Source organism: Myotis daubentonii, chromosome 1, assembly GCF_963259705.1.
Source record: "Myotis daubentonii chromosome 1, mMyoDau2.1, whole genome shotgun sequence".
NCBI lineage: Eukaryota > Metazoa > Chordata > Mammalia > Chiroptera > Vespertilionidae > Myotis > Myotis daubentonii.
Genome location: NC_081840.1, coordinates 33,509,568 through 33,531,466, shown reverse-complemented (window position 1 = coordinate 33,531,466; position 21,899 = coordinate 33,509,568). Strand labels below are relative to the sequence as shown.

Genomic DNA, 21,899 nt, shown 5'->3' with positions numbered 1-21,899 from the left:
TTGGCTCAGTGGGTGGAGCGTCGGCCTGTAGACTTAAGAGTCCCGAGTTCGATTCTGGTCAAGGGTACATGCCGGTTGTGGGCTCGATCCCCAGAAGTGGGTGTGCAGGAGGCATCCGATCCATGACCCTCTCTCATCATTGATGTTTCTATCCCTCTCCCTTCCTCTCTGAAATCAATAAAAATATATTTTTTAAAAAGCACCCCAGTACAGCAAATAGCATATTAACAGGTGTTTTATAAATCATGGCTGCTAAGAGTACTACTTCCTGTCAATTCTTCTAAGAGAGTGTAAGCACCTTGGTGGCAGGACCATTTAGATATTTCTTCACATATGCTCATTACCCAGCACTCAGCTTCGTGGAATAGTCCCTACATTTACATTAATGGATTTCTATAATTCTTTGATTAGTATTCCACTAACGTAGATTTTAAGGATAAATGCCAGAGTACATTAAAATGCTCTCTTATCCAAGAATGTAGTACGTATTACCATCTTTATTGAAAGTGTCATAGTAATCTTTTATTTGTTGTTTATTACATGTTGGAAGGGAAGTTGTATGTATTAAAAGTAAATTCACAAGTTGGTCTTCTGTGCACAAGAAGATGGCTGTTTTCATGGTTTCCATTTCTCCCTCCAGTGGCTTGAAAATCCAAGTACTCTGTCAGTCATGTTTTGTCTTCCAGATTTTACAATAAGAAGAATCTGCATCCTGAAACAAAGTGACAGCAACATGAGTCAGTGCCACCTTGAATTTACCCCCGTTTTTGACAATTCCTTCTGTTTTAAGGAGCTCTATAGTTATGATTCACTGTTGAGAATCCTTAGAAAACCTGAGCAAATGCTTAAATTAGAATAAAAATCATAGCTAAAATTCTAGATCTAGAAAATGGACTTAGCATCATTATCTCCTCTATCACTGGTAAGCATCTGCTCATGCCATTTTGTGAAATCTCTATTATTACTCCTCTAGAGTAGCATACCTACACTGATTTGTCTTAATAATTACAAAGAATCAGAATATTTAGAATAGAAATATTTGATAGATGACTCTAAAATGTCTTGTGAACTTTTAGTTATATTGCTTAAAATAGAAAACAAAGCAACTCATTCATCCCTAAGGATGTAACATTTCATTTGGGAAGATACGCATTTACCACTTCCAAGAACTTGCACTAAGACAAAAAAATAAAACACAAAATTCAATGCAGCTATTGTTCTTGATTTCTTAAAATAATAAAAATTCATCAAAGTTACAGACATAGTGTTCCTAGCCTCAAGGACAGAAACAAATTCAAGTACTACTGCCAACTACATTTAATTTGGAATAAAGCTATATTAGCATTCTCTTAACTTAGATACTTATAAACAAATCAAATTAAGGAGATGGATATATGTAATAGAAAATAATGTGGAGGAAAGAAGCAGGGAGGAGAGAATTGAGGGGAAAAAGTGAGAAACAATTTTTTAGTTCCCATGGTTTCATGTAAAGAATGAGGTATGATATCTCAGAAATGGTAGTGGGAAACAAAATGATGTCCAGTTTATCCTTAAAAAGTAATAAAGCAATAAGACCATATATTAAAGACAGTGGTAGGAAGAGAAAGGCCATTACTGTTAGCAAAGGTTAGATGTAATCAAATGCTAGATTTACTGAGTGATGTTTATATTTATAGTTAGATATTGTGTAAATAAAACAAAATAACATCTGCTACAGTAGGACTGAAACTCTACCAGGGGTGGGCAAACTTTTTGACTCGAGGGCCACAATGGGTTCTTAAACTGGACTCAGAAGAAGGAGCTGCGGCCGTGTTTCCCGACGTTGCCATGTTAACACTGCTGCTGGTGAAGGAGCGGAGGGGAGAGCAAGAGAACCCTCCGCTCTTTCGGCTCCGCGGGCCGGAGAGAACAGCCGAGCGGGCCGGATCCGGCCCGTGGGCCATAGTTTGCCCACGGCTGCTCTAGCCCCTGGTCCTTCTTTTCCCTCTGAAACAACTATTTCGATAATGTACTCTCTCTCTGGCCTCTTATTTAACTTTGATCTTCACTATCTATTAGCTTAGTATCCCTGTACCATCAAAATGAAAGCATTAACAGCTAATCCTTAGTAAGTATAACATTCCACATGTGTTTTTAGAGTTTTCCACATACTAACTCATTCAATCTCAATGACAATCCTATGACTAAATGCTATTGTCATCAGTAATCTCGTTTTGTAGATGGGGATATTGATTAACAGAGAAGTAACTTGCCTGAGATCTTGGGACCAGTAGGGTAGCCTGGCACCAGGATGCCTTCACCTCTAGTAAGATAGCCTTTCCCTCTGGATTCTTATCCATCAGTGGGCACAGTACCACTCTATCAGCTGTACTCCATAAAACTTAGATGTTATCTTTGATGAAGTTCTACCTTTAGACCCATCTTACACCACCAAACCCTAACATTACCAAAATACTTATAAACAATGTGGCCCAAAGAAAACTGGTCCATAGTACAAGTTGGTAGAAAATGTGTAACTCCTCCCCCCACCCCCCTCACCTTTATGGTTTTTCAAGCTCCGGAGAGGTTAGTGCAGTATGGAAGTTTTATAACCTTTAAGTCTTTTTAAGCATTTTGTTTTAAGCATTTTTGCTTTTTTTCACTAATTCATTTTACTATCCTACAAAAAGTTGAAGTAAAATAAATGTATGGCAATTCATGGATTGCTTAAATAGTGGTAGGTTATATAATGATACATATGGTATGATCCCATTTTAGAATTCTCTTTATATATCAACGAGAGGCCCGGTGCACAAAAATTTGTGCACTTGGGGGGAAGGGGGGTCCCTCAGCCTGGCCTGTGCCTTCTCGCAGTCTGGGACCCCTCGGGAGATAACGACCTGCTGGCTTAGGCCAGCTCCCGGGTGGCAGAGGGCAGGCCCAATCCCTAGGTGCAGCCCCTGGTCGGGCTCAGAGCAGGGACAATTGGGGAGTTGGGGCGCCGCCCCCTGTCATGCACAGAGCAGGGCAGATTGGGAAGTTGCGATGCCACCCTCAGTCACGCTCACGGTAGGGCTGATTGGGGGGTTGGGGCACCACCCCGTCACACTCAAGGCAGGGTCGATGGGGAGGTTGCGGCGCCACCCCCTATCACACACAGAGCAGGGCCAATCCGGGGGTTGGGGCGCTGCCCCCTGTCACACACAGAGCAGGGCCCATCAGGGGGGTTGGGGCTCCTTACCCTGTCACGCACAGAGCAGGGCCGATGAGGGGGTTGGGGAGTTCCCCCCTGTCATGCACAGAGCAGGGCCCATCAGGGGGTTGGGGAGATCCCCCCTGTCATGCACAGAGCAGGGCCCATCAGGGGGTTGAGGAGCTCCCCCGTCACTCAGAGAGTAGGGCCGATAGGGGAGTTGGGGCGCCGCCCCCTGTCACACACAGAGCAGGGCGGATCAGGGGGTTGGGGCACCGCCACTCTCACACTCAGGGCAGGGCCGATGGGGAGGTTATGGCTCTACCCTGTCACACACAGAGCAGGGCCCGTGGGGGGGGGGGGGGGATGGGTTGGGGCACCGCACCCTGTCACACACAGAGCAGGGCCGATCAGGGGGTTGGGGCGCCGCACCCTGTCACACACAGAGCCGCAGGGCGATCAGAGGTTGGGGAGCTCCCCCGTATCAGGCACAGAGCAGGGCTGATCAGGAGGTTGGGGTGCCTTCCCCTGTCACAAACAGAGCAGGGCAGATAGGGAGGTTGTGGCCCCACCCCCTGTCACACACACAGCTGCAGGGCAATCAGGGGGTTTGGGCGCTGCCCCCTGTCACGCTGATCCCAGTGCTGGGAGGCATATTACCCTTTTACTATATAGGATAGAGGCCTGGTGCATGGGTGGGGCTGGCTGGTTTGCCCTGAAGGGTGTCCTGGATCAGGGTGGGGGTCCCCACTGGGGTGCCTGGCCAGCCTGGGTGATGGGATGATGGCTGTTTGCAGCTGGTCACACACCCTTCAGGGTGGGGGTCCCCACTGGGGTGCCTGGCCAGTCTGGGTGAGGGGCTGAGTGCTGTTTTCAGTCTGGCGGGTGACGGAAGCTCCCAACCGCTCCTTTTTTTTTCTTTTTTTAATTTTGGGCCAGCTTTAGCTCTGAGGCTCCAGCTCTTAGGCCTCCGCTGCTGAAAGTAGGTATCTGGTTTGTTTCAGTTTGAAAAAATGTATAACTCCAGCTCTGACTCCAGCTCTGAGATATATTTGTTAAAATGTTTCAAACTGCAGGCTCAGAGCCCTGCAGCGGCAGGCGGGGAACGTTGGAGTCCTCCGTCACTGAAGCAAGCAAGCCTCATGTTAGTTTCAAGCTGCCTGGCTGCCAGCCGCCATCTTGGCTGACAGTTAATTTGCATATCGCCCTGATTAGCCAATGGGAAGGGTAGTGGTCGTACGCCAATTACCATGTTTCTCTTTTATTAGATAGGATCCCTACTAAATTCTTTCTTTAAAAAAGTAGTATCACTCAAAGACATACTTCAATAATAAAACCATCCTGCCCTGACCAGTTTTGCTCAGTGGATAGAGCGTCGGCCTGCAGACTGAAGGGTCCCAGGTTCAATTCTGGTCAAGGGCATGTACCTTGGTTATGGGCACATCCCCAGTAGGGGGTGTGCAGGAGGCAGCTGATCGATGTTTCTCTCTCATTGATGTTTCTAACTCTCTATCCCTCTCCCTTCCTCTCTGTAAAAAACCAATAAAATATATTTTAAGAAAACCAAAAAAACAAAACCATTCACAGAAATAACCTTTCTTTGTGTAATCAGATCTATAATTTTTGGCATAACTCCTTACATTTCCTGTGCTGTTTATATATTAAACTCTTTTGATGGTCACAATTTTCTCAGAAGCAGTTCCTAATATTCCTCACTTTTCTAAAGAATGACTGTTGAATGAGTGATCAGCATATTTTCTTAGACGTGGACATAGGCACAGCTCAGATGTGCAGAGTGCTTCTGGATCAAGTCAAAAGAACCAGCACTACTCAGTGAGAGTGCATCAGTTTTAACAGCACAGTAACTGGTAAGCACTGGGCAAAGTTCACATGGTCCTGGGGAGAAATAAGAGGGAAGGCCAGATACCAACCCATGGAGGGGACACCAGAGCTGAGACTTATAGGATGAGTAAGCGTTTGTGAGGAGAAAGCGCGTTTGGCACATACACTGGTCAAACAATGAGTGTAGAAGCAAAAATGGCAATCTCTGATTTGATTTTAACCTTGTAGAAAACTTTTTTCTCCAAGACCAGTAGTAATTTATAATAAACCAACAGATATGCATGGGGCATAGAATACGTCTAGTGTCTTTTGTATTGATATCATGAGATTAGTGCAGAGTTAGTAAGAAAAGTTTTTAAACACTAGAAAATTTCATACTTTCCTAAAGATTGATATGTATTAAGAAACTTATAAATTGTTCTTACCAGACCCTTCTTAAAGTTCTCAATCCTTTTCTTCCCTAATTTGTTTGTTACCCACAAGGCCCAGGTTGGCATATACTGCCACAAATACGCCATTGCCAAGAAAGGTTGATCCGAAATCCAAACTTCTTTCAAGTCATTGGCCATGCAGATTAACATCAGCCGCACGCACCGACTGGTCACCATCTTGTAGGACTGGTCTCCATCACTATGCATAGCCTAAGAAATATTTTAAAAATTAAGGGAATGGTGAGTATTTATCCAAGGTATTTCACAGAACTTTTAAGCTAGAAAGGACCCAGAAGTCATCTAGTTGACTTTTTAATGTGACCTCATACCTCTTCAGACCCCAGTGGATACTAATAGGTGTCTATAATATTCCCAAAAGCCTAACAGGAAACACACACTTACCAGATAAGATTATACAGGCTAACTAAAAGATGAAGGTTTTTGGCTTTTAATTACAATTGTATCATCTTAATGTACTTAATGATAATTATCACTTTAGTAATAAAAATCTTTAAGCAAATTAACACATACATTTAACAAATGGAAGTCTATAAAACATAGAGTCCATGGGGGTAAGACAGAGCAAAAAGATAGAAGTGGTTTCTTGGTAGTGAACAAATCTGGCACTGCTCATCTAATTAACCCACTACCATTCTATCAATAAACAAACTGAGGCCCAGAAAGGTAGCAATTCATCCGTGCTCACACAGATCATTACAATAACCAGGTCTACATGCCAAGTCCCTTGATTCCTATAATTGGGTGATGATTCTATTTTACCTTAGAGCCTCCACAAAAAATGTGAAAATATAAATTATATCTGTTAACATTTACTTGGAAGCATAGACAGACTTATGTCTCAGTAGAAATAGATCTTAATGAAGGAGGAAAATGTCATGGTCTTTAGAGGGATTCTGGTATGATTGAGTGACACTGGGTTCTTCGTGAGACGTGTGCTATTCATTTGATAAATCACTTCGTGATGTGTAATCTGAGCTGAGGAAAACAGACTTGGGTGAGGCTAAAATAAAATTACCAAAAGTGTTTTTTCTAAGCTCCTTCACTGGGATTCCTCTTTAAAAGCCCAGTCAGGTTAATATACTGAAATTCAGCCACACAGAACCTCTCAGTGTTGCTATAATTTATGAATTTATAGAAACTGGGTTTTTAGATCACATAATAGTGGGTCACTTGCCAGTACTGTCTCAGCAATTTCTTTAGCCTTTGTTAAAACTGGCTGCTAAACACTATCAGCTAACCTTAACAATTTTCCTAATGCTATGAGTTAAGGTTTATAAGTAAGTCATAAGCAGTTCGAACATGAAAACCTGAGGCACAGTGATACAAAACCTACATATGACTAGGAAACCATTCAAATTATACCCCAACGAGAAATGCTTACCTGTGTGGTATCATTACGCAGGGAGTTCTTCACAATGTTTGATTGCACTGGTCCTGGGTAAATGTTAGAAACTACTATACCTGGGAACGTGGCAAGTTCGGTTCGGAGGCCATTAAAAAAGCCCTAATATAAAATAAAGCAAAGAAAATAAATAGACACATCTCATGAAATTACTTGCCTCTGACTCTGAAGGACAATAAGCAGCACATTATAAAGTATGTTCTGAAATGCCTGAATAAAGCACAGGAAATGTAACTGTGTGATCTTATTAGCCATTTTTAACCTTAAGACTGGAGGCAATCAAGAAAAGCATTCTCAGCTCTTTCCGGGTATGAGTGGCTCACTGTTTGGAAGTGGTGGATCATGCCATCAGTGATTTTTAGGGTAGGCAAGCACTGGATAGGTGAAAAACTGCCCTCTGGAGATTCTGATACACCCTCCTTAGACCAGTCCCCATGTCCCCACTCCAAAAGGGGTACATGTTTTCCACTGAAAATCACTCAGATTTGGTTTCTTTTTATCCCTCAAGGTGGTTTAAGTTGCCCATATTGGGGGCAAGAGGGAGTGAGAGGGATTAGTACTTAACAAACTCTCAAGGAAAAATTCAACTTTTTCCATTTATTACTAGTTTAACAGACAATTAGTTTCAGCCAACATCCATCTTTTCTGGGTGGTAAAGACCCTCTAGACCAGAGGTTCTCAACCTGTGGGACGCGACCCCTTCGGCGGTCGAACGACCCTTTCACAGGGGTCGCCTAAGACCATCCTGCATATCATATATTTACAGTACAATTCATAACAGTAGCAACATTACAGTTATGAAGTAGCAACAAAAATAATTTTATGGTTGGGTCACAACATGAGGAACTGTATTTAAAGGGCCAGAAGGTTGAGAACCACTGCTCTAGACTTAAAGATACTGGCCATTTCTAACCCAAACAGGGAGTAAACATCTTTCCCTAATCTCTTTTCCTAATTTAGGAAATGGTCCAAGACTAGAAGCTGAATTAACTACTGAAAAGCCTAAACAGCTAACCCTGTGATCCCACAACATTAGTTTTACCAGCCCTTAATGCTGATCTCTAACAAATAGGGCCTGTGAGGATCCATGCTGTCAGACACACTCACAGTGCCTAACTCAGATGGACAGGGAAAAAGGCCAAGTGAATGAACTCCCAAACCCTTAGCTTTCCGCCCCGCTTTAGCAAAGGGGAGAGAGGACAGACACCATGAGAGCCAACACATCAAACATCAGCACCTCTCCTTGTTTGAAATCACATCTAGTATAGCGTGTGAACATTTCACTGATAAACAAGTTCACTCTACAGCTTGCTGGGCATCGGGGAAGGAAACGTGCTCTTCAAGGAGCCTTCTGGTTTCAGAGTTCTGCTACTGGTATAAGCAACTAGTCTCAATCTGCCACATGGTGTCAGAGCATCAAGTCCAGTAACAAAACAGTGAGTCTTGGAGGGCAGGCCAAACACCTCACATTATCTGACTGAAAACATCCTGAATGTCTTATGAGATACTTGGTGCCAAACAGATGGTGTAGCTGCTTTCCCTCATCTTCCAGCCTGAGACTTGCCCAACTGCTCTGCAGGAAGTGACTGATACCTTATAGTGCCAGATATGAGGAAATCATCAGTGTAGCATTCCATTTCATCACTCTCTTCAACTGTCTACTTTCCCCAACAGAAAGGACGTCCTAAGGAACTAAAGCTTCAAATTTTCATGAAGCTGGTGATCAGTCAGCTATTCATCTCATTATTCCAACAGTGAAACATTCTATGTAAACTGACCTTCAACAGCATTAATTATAAATTGTGTGTCTCCTTTAATCATTCTTCTCCTCTTGGCCTTATGATCTAATTTGTTCCATGTTGCAGTTTAGTAACATTTCTTCATATCCACTCTGAGCCAACATTAAAAATTCATACGTTTCTAATATTCACATCTCATAAGTTAAGCAAAGCAAACCAAGCTTTTCTCCTAGCCTCTGCCTTGACTAGATTTTCTTCTTCCAATGCACCAAGGGTAAATTGAGTCAAAGCTAAACCCAGCAAGGGATATGAAGATCAAGGCTAAACATCTAGTGGGTAGTTCCTATTTCTGACATGCTTACATGTATATTTAGACCAGGTAAGATAAACCCCACCTAAAAGGGGAAAGGAAAAGTAAGTCACAGAAATGGGGAGGAAAACTACATCCTGAAGTATGTAAACAAGTGAGGGGTAGACACCAAATTTGCCAAGAAGATATGGTAGAAATGAGGAGAAGGGGATGGGTGACACATTGACTAGACTATAATTCTTGAGGGCAGGGACCATATCTCATCTTTATATTCCCAGGATCTGTTGGCAGTGTACGACACAATGTAGGTACTCAATACATGTTTGTTGAATTACAAAGAGGCATGTGAGGCTCAAGTCTTTTTTAGCATTTTCTGGGAATGTCATCTATCAAAGGTCTCCTTGGGGTTCTCTCTGTCTCTCCACATCACGCCCAGTTCCAATGACCTCTTACAGTGATGGCCATACCCCCCCATGTACATTCAGGTCAGTTCTATCAAAGTTTGTTTGAGCAGACTTACCCGAAGAGCATGTTTGCTTGCACAATATCCACTGGAAAGGGGCGCAGCCATGATACCCATGACACTATTCACAGTGACAATCTTCCCTTGCTTCCTCTCGATCATGTGAGGCAGAACACACTTTGTCAAGGACACGGTTCCTAAGTAGTTAAGCTCTATCAGCTCCTTGTAGACATCCATGCTGGCTTCCACACACAGAGAACGCTGGGATCTTCCACCATTGTTGACCAGAATGTCGATCTAGACAGTACAATTAGAAAGGAGGCACTTTGGTGATGACCTGTTGATGGATTGATGGAATCCCTAGGGGTGGTTACTTAGACTGATAACTTGAAGAGTCACTGGAAAAGACTGGTGTATTTTCAGAGTCAGTAATAAAAATATAAAATAAAAATTAGAGTTCATCCATGAAATTAAATTTCTATTTTAGGTGACTCTTTATGGAAAGTAGTGTCATAAAAATAAAAGGCGCCCTGACTATTTTGGCTCAGTGGCTAGAGGGTCGGCCTGTGGACTGAAGAGTCCCAGGTTCGATTCCAGTCAAGGGCATGTACCTTGGTTTCGGGCACATCCCCAGCAGGGGTTGTGCAGGAGGCAGCTGATCGATGTTTCTCTCTCATGGATGTTTCTAACGCTCTATCCCTCTCCCTCTCTGTAAAAAAATCAATAAAATATATTTTTAAAAAATTAAAAATAAAAAATAAATAAAAGGCACTGAATTAGTAGCTTCTTTTATTCTACAAGGAGGAGTTAATACTTGTTAAGGTATGAAAAGTACTAATTTCACAAAGCCAACAACTCAGAGATTAAAAGGCCCAACTCATGGGCCTTGATCTCACTGCATGGACCCATTTGCCTAAAGCCCTTTTAATGAAAGCACCACAAATGGGAATCTCTTTGCAGCTACTTCAAAGCAAAACATGTCAATTCAAAATGCTACTTACTTTACCAAACTCCTGCAGAACCGCTTTGGTCGCCACTTCATGCGAACTTATGTCAGCCAGGTCAAAGGGCAAAACAAGTATGTCTTTTCCTTTTAAATTGCCATTCTCTAAATAAAGACACTAAAAATTAGCGTGGAAGTCATGCAACAGTTCAATCAAGCTCTTTGCTACTTGCATTAACATCCATCCTACAACCAGACTTGGCAACAAACTCATTTCTGAGTGGTTCTGCACAAGAGTTTCTCAGTGATCAAGAAGAGGACTGGTGGTGATGTGGCAACATCTTATCGGATAAAAGCTGGCTGGGTACACAGGAAATTGAATAGCTCTCCTCAACTTGTACATAAACAGTCTAATGTTGGAAGAGACTCTAGAAGTCAAGACAGTACTACATGCTAAAAAAAAAAATTGCGAGGGATCAGTCTACGTGGCTCAGCAGTTGAGTGTCGACCTATGAACCAGAAGGTGATGGTTCAGTTCCAGGTCAGGGCACATGCCTGGGTTTTGGCCTCAATCCCCAGGAGAGGGTGTGCAGGAGGCAGCCAATCAGTGATTCTCTCTCATCACTGATGTTTCTATCTCTCCTTCTCCCTTCCTTTCTGAAATCAATAAAAATATATTTTAGAAAAATTTTGGGAGCAATTTCTTTAAAGTACAGAGGCACTTTTGTTTTATGATAAATTCACAAAGTTAGTTGCTCTTTTACACACATTGAAAAACAAAGTTTATGCTTAAGATCAGGAAGAAGATCAGAGCTCTCTGGTGACATGACACATAAAAGCTTCCTTCCAGAGGCTAAGGATCCCAGAGGCCCACAAGGAAAAATACATAATCCTGGAATTCCCAACCAGGAAACATGTTGGACTGTATAGCCCTTTCTATTTCTGTTCATTAAAAAAAATTATTTTTCTTGTGAACTCTAACCTTTGAATACAATAAGTAGTGCCAGTAAGAAAAAACAAGCAAGTAGAGAGATATGTAAAGGCTTTATGGGCAAAGGAGTAAATTGTAAAACATTATTTTAAAAGAAAGAGAAAAGTTTGCACCAGTTGTCTGACAGATAAAAGGAAAACAATCAGCTTCATTCCAACTAAGAAATGCTGATACGATTCATTTTTGCCAGTACAGGAATTGCAGGTCTCGACAGCGGAAGAGCAACTACCATAAGAAATGGCCCAGCCCTGGCAGGTGTTTCCCAGTGGGTAGAGCATTGGCTGCACACCAAAGGGTCACAGGTTCAATTCCTGGTCAAGGGCACATACTTGGGTTGCAGGTTCACTCCCCAGCTCCAGACAGGGCGCATGTGGGAGGCAACCCATCAATATGTGCCTCTCACATCGATGTCCCCTCCCCCTCACTTTCACTTTCAAAATCAATAGAAAAAATAAACTCAGGTGAGGATTAACAAACAAAACAAACAACAAAAGCAAAGAAAGAAATGGCCCAGGGCAGAAATACCAGAGGCCTTCCTAGTAGCTTTCACAACTGACTCATTTCTGGGTGGTTAGTTCCATCAGCAAAGTGAAAGAAAGGTTTCTAAAGAATGATAGGTAGATGACCAAAAAAATGGTCTGCTGGAAAATTCAAAATTATCTCAGTTTAGATACTAAGTGTCCGTGAGAAATTATAACTATTATATAAGGCTGCTTTCAATGTGAACATAACTACGTTAAAACACAAACAAAAATAAATATTGTTGCAACATATAGCAATATGAAAATATTGTCTCAAGTTGCATTTTTTAAACTTCATCCTTTATAACAAAAATTTTATATCATCCTATATGACTTCAATATCTGACATTTTAGCAGAATGTGTCAGGATCCTTTCTATCACTTTGACATTCAGAGCACTGGGCAGAAATCACATCGCGTCAACACCCACCGCGGGCCGCCGTTTACCCGCGCTTCATTGAATTTCTTCACTTTGAGGATCCTTTCTAATTAAATTTCTGTGCTTAACATGTGTGTCATACATAAGAACCAAACTATTCCTTCTTTAAGTCAAAAATATAAGACATTTATGTGATTTCTAAAAATCCATCAACATTTGAGAGAATTGGTGGTCACTCCCTAATGCCAAGAGGCAATGCAAAAAAAAGTAGAAAGGCAGCAGAAAAAGGGAAGAAAAAGACAAGGGCAGCTAATTAAGAGATGCCAAAAGGAAGAGGATTTGGGTCAAAACACTTGGAGCATTTGGAACCAGAGTATACTGCCCAGGAAAATCCCAGTCTTACTGCTGAAATTCCCCGAACTGTATTTGAGTTTGGATTCTGATTTATTGCTGTTTCTGATTTACTTACCAAGGCATCTTCTTTTCACCCTTTCCAGCTCTTGCTCTCTCCTGGCAGACAGCACCAGAGAAACTCCTAGTTTCGACAGCTGGTAAGCCAGCTCCTCACCAATGCCACTGGATGCTCCAGTCACCCACACCACCATGTCTGTCAGCTCCCATTCTATTGAGAAAGGAGTAAGGAGTGAGGGGAGAAAATAAGCTATGGATTACACCCATATCCAGAGATTATCCCCCCAAAAAAGTATTTTAAACAATACCCCTAATTATGAATATATAATGTGTGGAACTTAAAATTTTAAATATTCTGTTAATGGCCTTGATATTATGGTGATAGTCTCACAGATGTATACTTCTCCCCACACTCAAGTTGTTTGTAAAACTATGTGCATTTTTTAAAAAAATATGTTTTTATTGATTTCAGGGAGAGGGAGAGATAGAAGCATCAATGATGAGAGAGAATCATGGATCGACTGCCTCCTGCACGCCCGCTACTGGGATCGAGCCTGCAACCTGGGCTTGTGCCCTGACTGGGAATTGAACCATGACCTCCTGGTTCATGGATCGAGACTTAACCACTGAGCCACACCAACTGGGCTATGTGCACTTTTATATGATTATCATACCTCAATAAAGTGATTTTTAATTTTTTTATTAAATATCCTAAGAAAACAACTCCTACGCAATTTTAAAAAAAGCATGAATATAATCATATTGGTAACAGTTATCAATTCTTTTATTTTGTGTATTCAGACTCTTGGGTGAGTTTTCCAAACTTTACTTCAAGGTAAACCTTATAACTCCCTGGTCTGACTTCAAGGCTCTACTCATCTATGTATTTGATGGAGAAAAAGTAAGGCTAAGAAAATAGAAAGTCTGCCTAGACTCACTTTCTCACTTTCCTTCTCCATAAAACGAGGGATTCAGATTAAGATGATTACTAAAGGTCCTATCCAGTTGTCAATTCTATTATTCTATTTTCTTGCAATGGAGGTATTGATAATGAATCTGAACATGCTAAGTCCTACTCTATGGTATGGCGAAACCACCCTGGACTTTGAAAGTCATACGTTCCCCCCCTGTCAGTCATATCTGATGCCTACCAAGTACAGGTCGTTTTGTAAAAATGTTCCCCCAAATGCCTCTGCTTTCACCCTAGGAGAATCTGGTGAAATGCGTGACAGCGAGATGAAGTGCTATACTCTGCTTGCCCAATCATGTTCTCATTAAATAAAAATGTTACAATAATAAAGCAATGACGAGTGATTTATCCTCCTTTTGTCCAATGAAAAAAAACTTGTTTGCAATGCAGGAGATGAGAGCCTCTGTCTCTCTGAAAGTGTCGAGTCACTGTGATGCAACATTCCTGTGTGCCTTATTCATCAAAATGTGTTCTTTATTTAAAAAGTAGTTAAGCCAGGAATCACTTCACATGTGCATTTCTGGTCTTCTATTAGAAACATTAAAAATCAGGAAACTAGTTTACTATTTTCATCAAGCAATTCTACAGCCTGTTAGGTTGACAGTCTGAGCTCCAGAAATTGCCAGGGTCCAAATCCCAGCTACACCACACCCAACAGTGAAATGCTCCTGTGTGAGAACTCAGAACCTTCATTTTCTACAACTGGAAAATGGGATTAATAATAAGAACTCCTCCACTGAACTGTTGAGAGGTATGAGTTAAAACCTGTAGTGTTCTCAGAGCAGTGTGTGACTCATACCCAGTGCTTAATCAAATGTCCATTGTAATCTTTGCTAAAAGTCTTTAAAAAAATAGATGTTTAAAAACCAAAACATAAGATATTCACTCAGTAACTTGTGTGTCCCAATTTCTCCAGCCAGGGGCCATGGATTATTAACTGTAACCACTTACCATTTTGTTCATTACTTCCTATGTGTTTGCATTACCTTATTAAAATCCTCAGAAGAACCTTATGAAGTAAGAATTATCTCAATTTTATAAAAAAGGAAACTGAGGTTTACAGAAATTAATTTACCGCTTTGGACTACAAACTCCCTTAAGGCTGAGACCCTATCTGCCTTGTTCCTTGCTGGGTCCTCAGTGCCTAGCACACTGCAATATAAATAACCGTGGAACAAACACCCAAGAGCCCTAGCAGAGCTGGGAGATGAGCCCAGGTACATCTAGCTCCGAAGTCCACACACTGACCACTAGTCTATGGTGCCCGCATTTTAATATAACCCATGTTTTACAACCCAACTGTTTTTCAGCCATTCAAGAAAAAGCAACTTGTCCTCAGGAAAGAGGTTTCACGTAAATATCTGAACTGAGGATGGAAACATCCCAAATACCATGTCTAGCCTACAATGCTTTCCCATCATACAATATGCTTCCTGGAAAGGCACAACTGAGCCACCTCCTAAAGGACTTTCTCAGGAATATAAAAATATCTAATTCAGATCGTCATTTATCCATTCATCGACTACTGGTTGTCCCAACGTTCTGCAATTCTCAGACTCTAGGGTAAATATAGTTTGTTTATAACTATTTACTAATTAGCATAGGACTAACAAAGATTTTATTTTACTCCAATATTCAAATATTATTGAAATCCAATGATGAAATCCAATGATTAGTCCACCTGCAGTTCTGGAACCTTCCTGACGAAGAAAATCTTTTTTTAGCACTAACTTTTATTTGCCAATTCCACAGAATCTGGCATACACAGCGATCTCCCTAAAAAGCCTCTGAAAGCAGATTCTCGAAGTTGGAAGGGAACTTACAGTTCACCCCCAAACCCAGTTTGCGAATTCTCTCCCCAGGTTGGCTAGTCTCAACTTCATTCCCTCACAGGATGAGGAAGCTAGTTACCTCCGAGGCATGTGCCCCTTGTTTGGACCAGTCTAATCATTCAAGGAGTTCAAGGATTCTAACAGGGATGTGATGATATACCTTTAACTTCTCCCCGCCAGCACCTGACGCCCTGAGGCATCGGAAAGAATAACTCAAGCCTGTCTTGCACATGACAATCCCTCATTTCTTTGAAGTCAGCTGTTATGTCCTCCTTAAGTCCTCTCCTCTTGCTTCTCTAAGGCTACAGAATACATAAACACCTCCAATTTCTGCTACCCTCCCTCAGATGACATGGCATCAGGTTACCTCACTCTTCCGCTCACACCCCTCGGCACAAGCTCTAGTTGGTCAATGTCCCGCTCTATTGAAAGGAGCTGACCGGAGCAGGACACAGGATTCCCCCGGGGGGTCTGTACAGTTCAGAGCAGGGTAAGATGACTAAACTGCTCCGGTTGTTCCCCAGAAGACAGGCTGTGCGAGGGCCTGGACAGTGGCTGGAGCAGTCATCGCTGGATCCCCAGTGCCCAGCACAGAGGCTGACACGGATTACGGAAGACATCTGTTGTTGTTTGCAGTTTGTTGCTTCAAGACACTAAATATCTCCCGGGCTTGCCTAATTTTTCTGGCATTCAGTTCACAGTTGACTCATATTTAGGTGACTGTCAACTAAAACCTGAGTTTTCCCCACATGTGCTGCTGCTGAGACTTCCTCTACTCTGGACTCATGCCACAGATTTTTCCCTGGACTAAGGTGCAGTATCTAAAATTAGTCCCCCTTAAATGTCATCATGAGAGAGATATGCCTGGAAATGCAGAGAATTTCTCTAGAAGGATACGTAACAGGTAGGAAATGGTGGTGGCCTCCAGGGAGGCAGACTGGCTAGCTGGGGGAGGAGGCTGGGAAAGCAAGAGCTTTAGTTTTCACTGTATACCCTTTTGTATTTTTAATTTTCTATTGTGTGAGTACATTGTTTATTTTTCAAGTAACAAAAACTAACTCTCCAGAGAAGATAAGGAGGATAATTTTTTTTCACTTTGGTCTACCCAGTCTGAGCTGTTTTGGAACCTGAGTCTACCCCATATTCCTTTAACTTTTTTTCAGTATCACCCTTACCCCCAGGAGTCCTGTAAGTCATTTTTTTTCCTAATAACTCCCCCATAGAATTTGAATTCCACTGATATACTACGTATCTGTTTAGGTCCTGTACATAAGGAGTTCTATCAAGGTTACTCTTTAGTAAGAATAGCTAAATTTAAAAATTAAAAGTTAAACATTAACATTTAACTTTTACCTCTGTATTTGCTGTATAACTTTTAATGTAATGTGTTTACTTAGATAAATGATCATGTATCAACCTACATATGCAAATTATATAACTATATAAGAGTAATGTAATTAAAATCCTCCAAAATTGTTACTTTTCCAGCAAAAGTAAAACATTGAAAGAAATTAAATAAATTTCTTAAAAGTTATGTTTAGTATCATTAACTTTTCACTTTTGTTTGATATGAGAAAATAACTTTTAATTTAACTGGCTGCTAGACATTGTCAACATTTCTCCTTTTCAATGCTTGACATAATGAGCGGTTGAATATTTTTTGTAGAATTAAGTAACAAAATATAAACTATTTTTGTTTACTTCTCAAATCCAAGTTCATTAAAAAGCACTGAGGAGCCCTAGCCAGTTTGCTCAGTGGGTAGAGCATTGGCCTGTGGACTGAAAGGTCCCCAGTTCAATTCCAGCCAAGGGCACATGCCCAGGTTGCAGGCTCGGTCCCCAGTGTGGGGTGTGCAGGAGGCAGCCCATCAATGATTCTCTCTCATCATTGATGTCTCTCTCTCTCTCTCTCTCTCTCTCTCTCTCTCTCTCTCTCTCTCTCCCTTCCTCTCTGAAATCAATAAATATATATATAAAGCATTGAGGATCAAACACAAACATCCACAAAGCAGCCAGTAGGCACTGCATTCCATCTGCTGAGATGGATGGAGCAAACCATCAAGAGAGACTCTGCCAATCACAGCCATCAATTTGTCATAGTTTTGTAGCACTGCCCTTGCTATGTGTAGTGTATTTTGCATGAACTCAATAATGTCAGTTGCATAAGTTTTACTCCACCCCCCAATAAAAAGGAATGAGAGAAATGAAATACTAAAGAATAAGATTTTGTCGGGTAGGTTTTAGCTTTGGAGGGACCCTCTAAGATTTTTTTCGGTCCCCAAGAACCAATTTTCACCCTCACGGAAGCAATACTGCTTCCCTTCTCTCCGGGCCCCATTTTAAAAGCATAGTAGCTCTCACTTCCAAGCAAACCTACCTGAATGATGAATCTCTTCCTACTGGAAACTTGGTCCAGGGAAACCACACTTCCCCCAGCCCTTATGAATCCAAAGCCCAACTTTGGGCAGGTCATTAAATTTCTCTGAATATTAGTTTCCCTACCTGGAAGATAAGATTCGCAAAGACTACTTTGTACGAGTCCTTGTAAAAAATAAAGGCCACATCTGTAAAGAGCCAAGCACACTGTATTTAATGAATGTTAAGCAGGGCACAGATACAGGTGGGACATGCAGAATGCCCGCTTAGTATGCCAATAATGACCTTTCTCCAGGCAAAATGCCAATTTAGTCCTTTCCGTCTTTATACCTTTACTATTCCAGTAAGTAGGACCGAACTCTAGATTATGTGGAGAAAGAAAGGATGTTTTAACTGCTCCCACTAAAAATCAGTATCCAAAGGAGAATATAGAGCCTTTCAAATTCCTTACTGGGCATATTCCATGGGGATAATCACATATACTTTTCAACAGTCTCAACATGAAAAATAAATGATAGAAAGCAGTGCTGTTCTTTCTGCATCCTGAAAAAAGTTTGCCTTGAAGAATAAGTATTTCCAAACTCTATTTTCAGATTCCCCGATGACAAGAGGGGGACGACCCAACCTTATCTGTACATCCTTTCCACCTGGTGTGAAATGTTAATCTCTGAAATGTATGTACTTCTCGCTCACTCTACCTATACAAGCAGCCCTCACGCTTCCAAGTTCAAGCACAGTTTTAAGGCTTCTCAGAGTTCTTCTCTCGGGCATGTCCTCAATTTGACCCAAATAAAAACTTTTTTCTTCAATTTATGGAGGTCCAGGTGTTCTCTTCGTTGACAATCTCAAATTTTACCATTTCAAAACCCCCGGAGAGTGAAAAGTAGCGGATAAACAACTTCAGCAAGTAGACATACGCAGCTCCCGTCCGCAGAAGGGATCTCTCTCTTACAAAGCGGGGGGATGCGCTCACTATTTCTCAAAGTATCCCCGGGAGCCCGCTAACAGCTTAGGGTGCTGAGGGCCCCCTCCCAGTCCAGCAAGTCCAGCCGACCCGGAGAGAAAACAACGGGCAGACGCGCCTCCTCCTCCCCCACCCGCAGCCGCAGGAAAAGGCTGAGCCCGGCGAGGCGGAAGCTCCACGGCACCAGGAGAGACGCGGAGGCAGCGCAATCTCGGCGGCACGGAGCCGGCCTCGCACTGCCCAGGGGCGGCTGCGGCCCTCACCTGGACGTCGGCCCTGCCACTCGGCCCACAGCAGGGTCAGGTCGCCATCGGCCCGCAGGAAGCGCACCAGCTGCACCACCAACGCGAGCAGCGCGCACAGCGCCAGCAGCCACAGCAACAAGTCCCAGCTCATCGCGGCCGCGCGCCCGGCTCCGCGGGAGAAGACGGACCGCGCCCCAGCGGCGCCGCAGCTCCGGGATCCGTGCGGCCGCCTCCCGCTCCGCCCTCGAGTAGCGCCGCCGGGCTCCGCCCAGCCGCACCACCTCCGGGATCCCCCCCCCCCACCCCCTGCGGCGCGCGTGGGCGTGGGGTGTACCCGCACGTCGGGCCAAGAGTAGCCGGCCCAGCCGTTGCTGCGCAAGTGCTGCCTGCGTGTGCGTGAGAGAAAGGGTTGCGGTAGGAGAAAAAGGCTTGGAATTGTAATATCAAAACCGATTCTTTAGCAGTTGTTTTGAAGTCAGTTTTCAGGGCTCTGGTTGTGTGCACAGGAAGACCACAAATATTTCGACCTAAGGACGCAGCCTCCTCCTCCCCCTTTTTCTTCAACTTGAATGAATCGAACAAACCATCAAATCGACCCAACCCAACCCCCATCGAATTAACACAGTCTCTGAGTTAAATTGGTCCCGTGTCAACTTAAATTTGGAAATCACGTTGCAAATGACATTTGCCTCGTTGCTGGACCAAAAAGTGCAACTTCGGCCATGACTGGCCATGAGCACTAGCGCTGGGAGCTTGGATTGCGAAGCTGAGCCAGACGCAGTTGAAGTTTGTCACTGCGCAAAGCTGATTAAATCGTTTACTTATCTGTGCGCACAAAGAATATGGAAGATGACTTAAATGAGAAAGTGCCCGTGATGTGGCTCATACACAGTAATTAATTCTTTTGTAATTATTACTACTCATTAAGTATCATTATTACTTATTTATTGTTTCAATTATTATAATTTCTTAGACTTCAACCTGAAAGTCAGGGACTTTGTTTACAAACTTGTATATTCTGCACCCATAAAGTTCCCCTCGCACGTGAGAGCGATAAGAATGTTTAAACTGTGATGAATCAGAAATTGTTATATGGTGTTGGATTCCACGAGGAAGCTGTGAGCTAGCGAAACTTTGATCTCAACTGATTGTTTACCCCAATTACAACTTGCAATAATATTTCTGGGAGTTGCCCTCATTGGTTTGTCACCTTTGCAATAGGGGTTTATCTTCCTTATGAAGAATGACTTTTAAAATAAGATGCTTAAAAATACCACACTGAGTCTCGCGATAGTGAACAAACTCTGTTTCCTCTGAGCCTATTTCCCTTCTTGTAAAATATAAGGGTTGAGTTAGATTTAGTGTTCCAAGTCAGACACCATACTACGGATGGGTAACTGGATTCCTATCACAAACTCGAGCTGTTGGGAGGATGAAAGGGGAACAGAGCTGCACGTTGCAATCAGGGCAGTGGGAGATGGAACAGCAGGTTCAGGACTGGGAAAAACTCACCAAAAGAATAAGATCTCTAACCTGTCCAGCCCTACATATTAAGAAGTCTGTGTGAGCTCTGAATGTCTAAGTCTCAAAAATGTGTCTTTGCACCCTAGCTACTTTGGCTCAGTGGCCAGAGCACCAGCCACAGACTGAAGGGTCCTGGGTTTGATTCCCATCAAGGGCTGGATCCTCGGCCCTGGATGTAGGAGGCAACCAATCGATGTGCCTCTCTCACATTAATGTTTCTCTCTCTCTCCCCTCCCTTCCATTCTCTCTAAAAATCAATGGAAAACATCCTTGGGTAAGGATTAACAAAAAAAATATATGTGTCTTTGCTTTTTAATCTGATAATATTTCCAGTCTAAATGTCTCATTCATTCCAGTGTATGTACTTATTGTAAACTCATATACATAATTTTAGGTACATGAATTTATAAGCTGTGATGGTTAATGTTATGTGTTGACTTGGCTAGGCCATGGTGTCCAGTTTTTGGTCAAACACTTGTCTAATTGTTGTTATGAAGGTATTTTGTAGATGTGATTAACATTTAAATTAGTAGACTTTGAAAAAAGCAAATTAGTCTCTATAATGTGATAGTTCTCATCCAATCAGTTGAAGGACTTGAGTAAAAAAAAAAAAAAAAAAAAAAAAAAAAAGACCAAGAAGATGGAGTTCTGACTTCAGACCACCTTTTAACCCGAGCTATAATATCAGCTCTCCCTTAAGTCTCAGATTGCTGGCAAATTTCAGACTTAATGGCCCCCACAATCAGTGAGCCAGTTCCTTACAGTAAATCTTTCTGTATATATATATGTATATATGTGTGTATGTATTTCCTATTGGTTCTATTTCTGTGGAGAACCCTGACTAATACCCAAACTATAATAAAACCAGACAGTCATGTCACCTCAACAGCAGTTCATGCATTGGAAAATGAAAACAACAAATTAATATACAAATTTCAACATCAGAAATTTTAATTTCCCTGAAGAGAGGCATAATTCATTTTGGAATTCAACTATGTTTAAAGAATCTGTTACTCTCATCAGAGAAACAACTATTGTAACTAATATCTTTGCAGTGCAAAATTGTCCATTCTCTTCACCAGTGAGAAAAATCCAGCCTCCGAATCCGCTGCCTCTGGGGAAGATTCTCAGCAAGATTTTCATAAATAGTAGCCATCAGAATTTCCTCTTCGCATTTGGCACAGAATTTGTCACAAAACTTGGAGCCAAAGTGCTCAATGCAACAAAGGACAGATAAACAAATGAGCGAGTCTCCTGAGGCTAGTGGGGCAGTGGAACTCCAGTCTCCCCTGGATCAGCCCATTCATGAGCTGACAGAATTTTAACCATTTAAATATAAAATTTCAATAATGGGGAAAAAACT

The 21,899-nt window shown here is 42.2% G+C and overlaps 1 protein-coding gene across 1 annotated transcript; it reads right to left on the bottom strand.

Annotated features, from left to right (window-relative positions):
• Positions 1-496: 496 nt before the first annotated feature.
• On the bottom strand, positions 497-19,261 carry DHRS7 (dehydrogenase/reductase 7). The gene is made up of 7 exons (XM_059694815.1): positions 19,031-19,261; positions 12,684-12,836; positions 10,382-10,488; positions 9,438-9,677; positions 6,848-6,970; positions 5,440-5,655; positions 497-712 (listed from the first exon to the last, which is right to left on the bottom strand). The coding sequence occupies exons 1-7, from the start codon at positions 19,161-19,163 to the stop codon at positions 665-667; spliced, it is 1,020 nt and encodes a 339-aa protein (XP_059550798.1). The 5' UTR covers positions 19,164-19,261; the 3' UTR covers positions 497-664.
• Between the last annotated feature and the right edge of the window lie 2,638 nt (positions 19,262-21,899).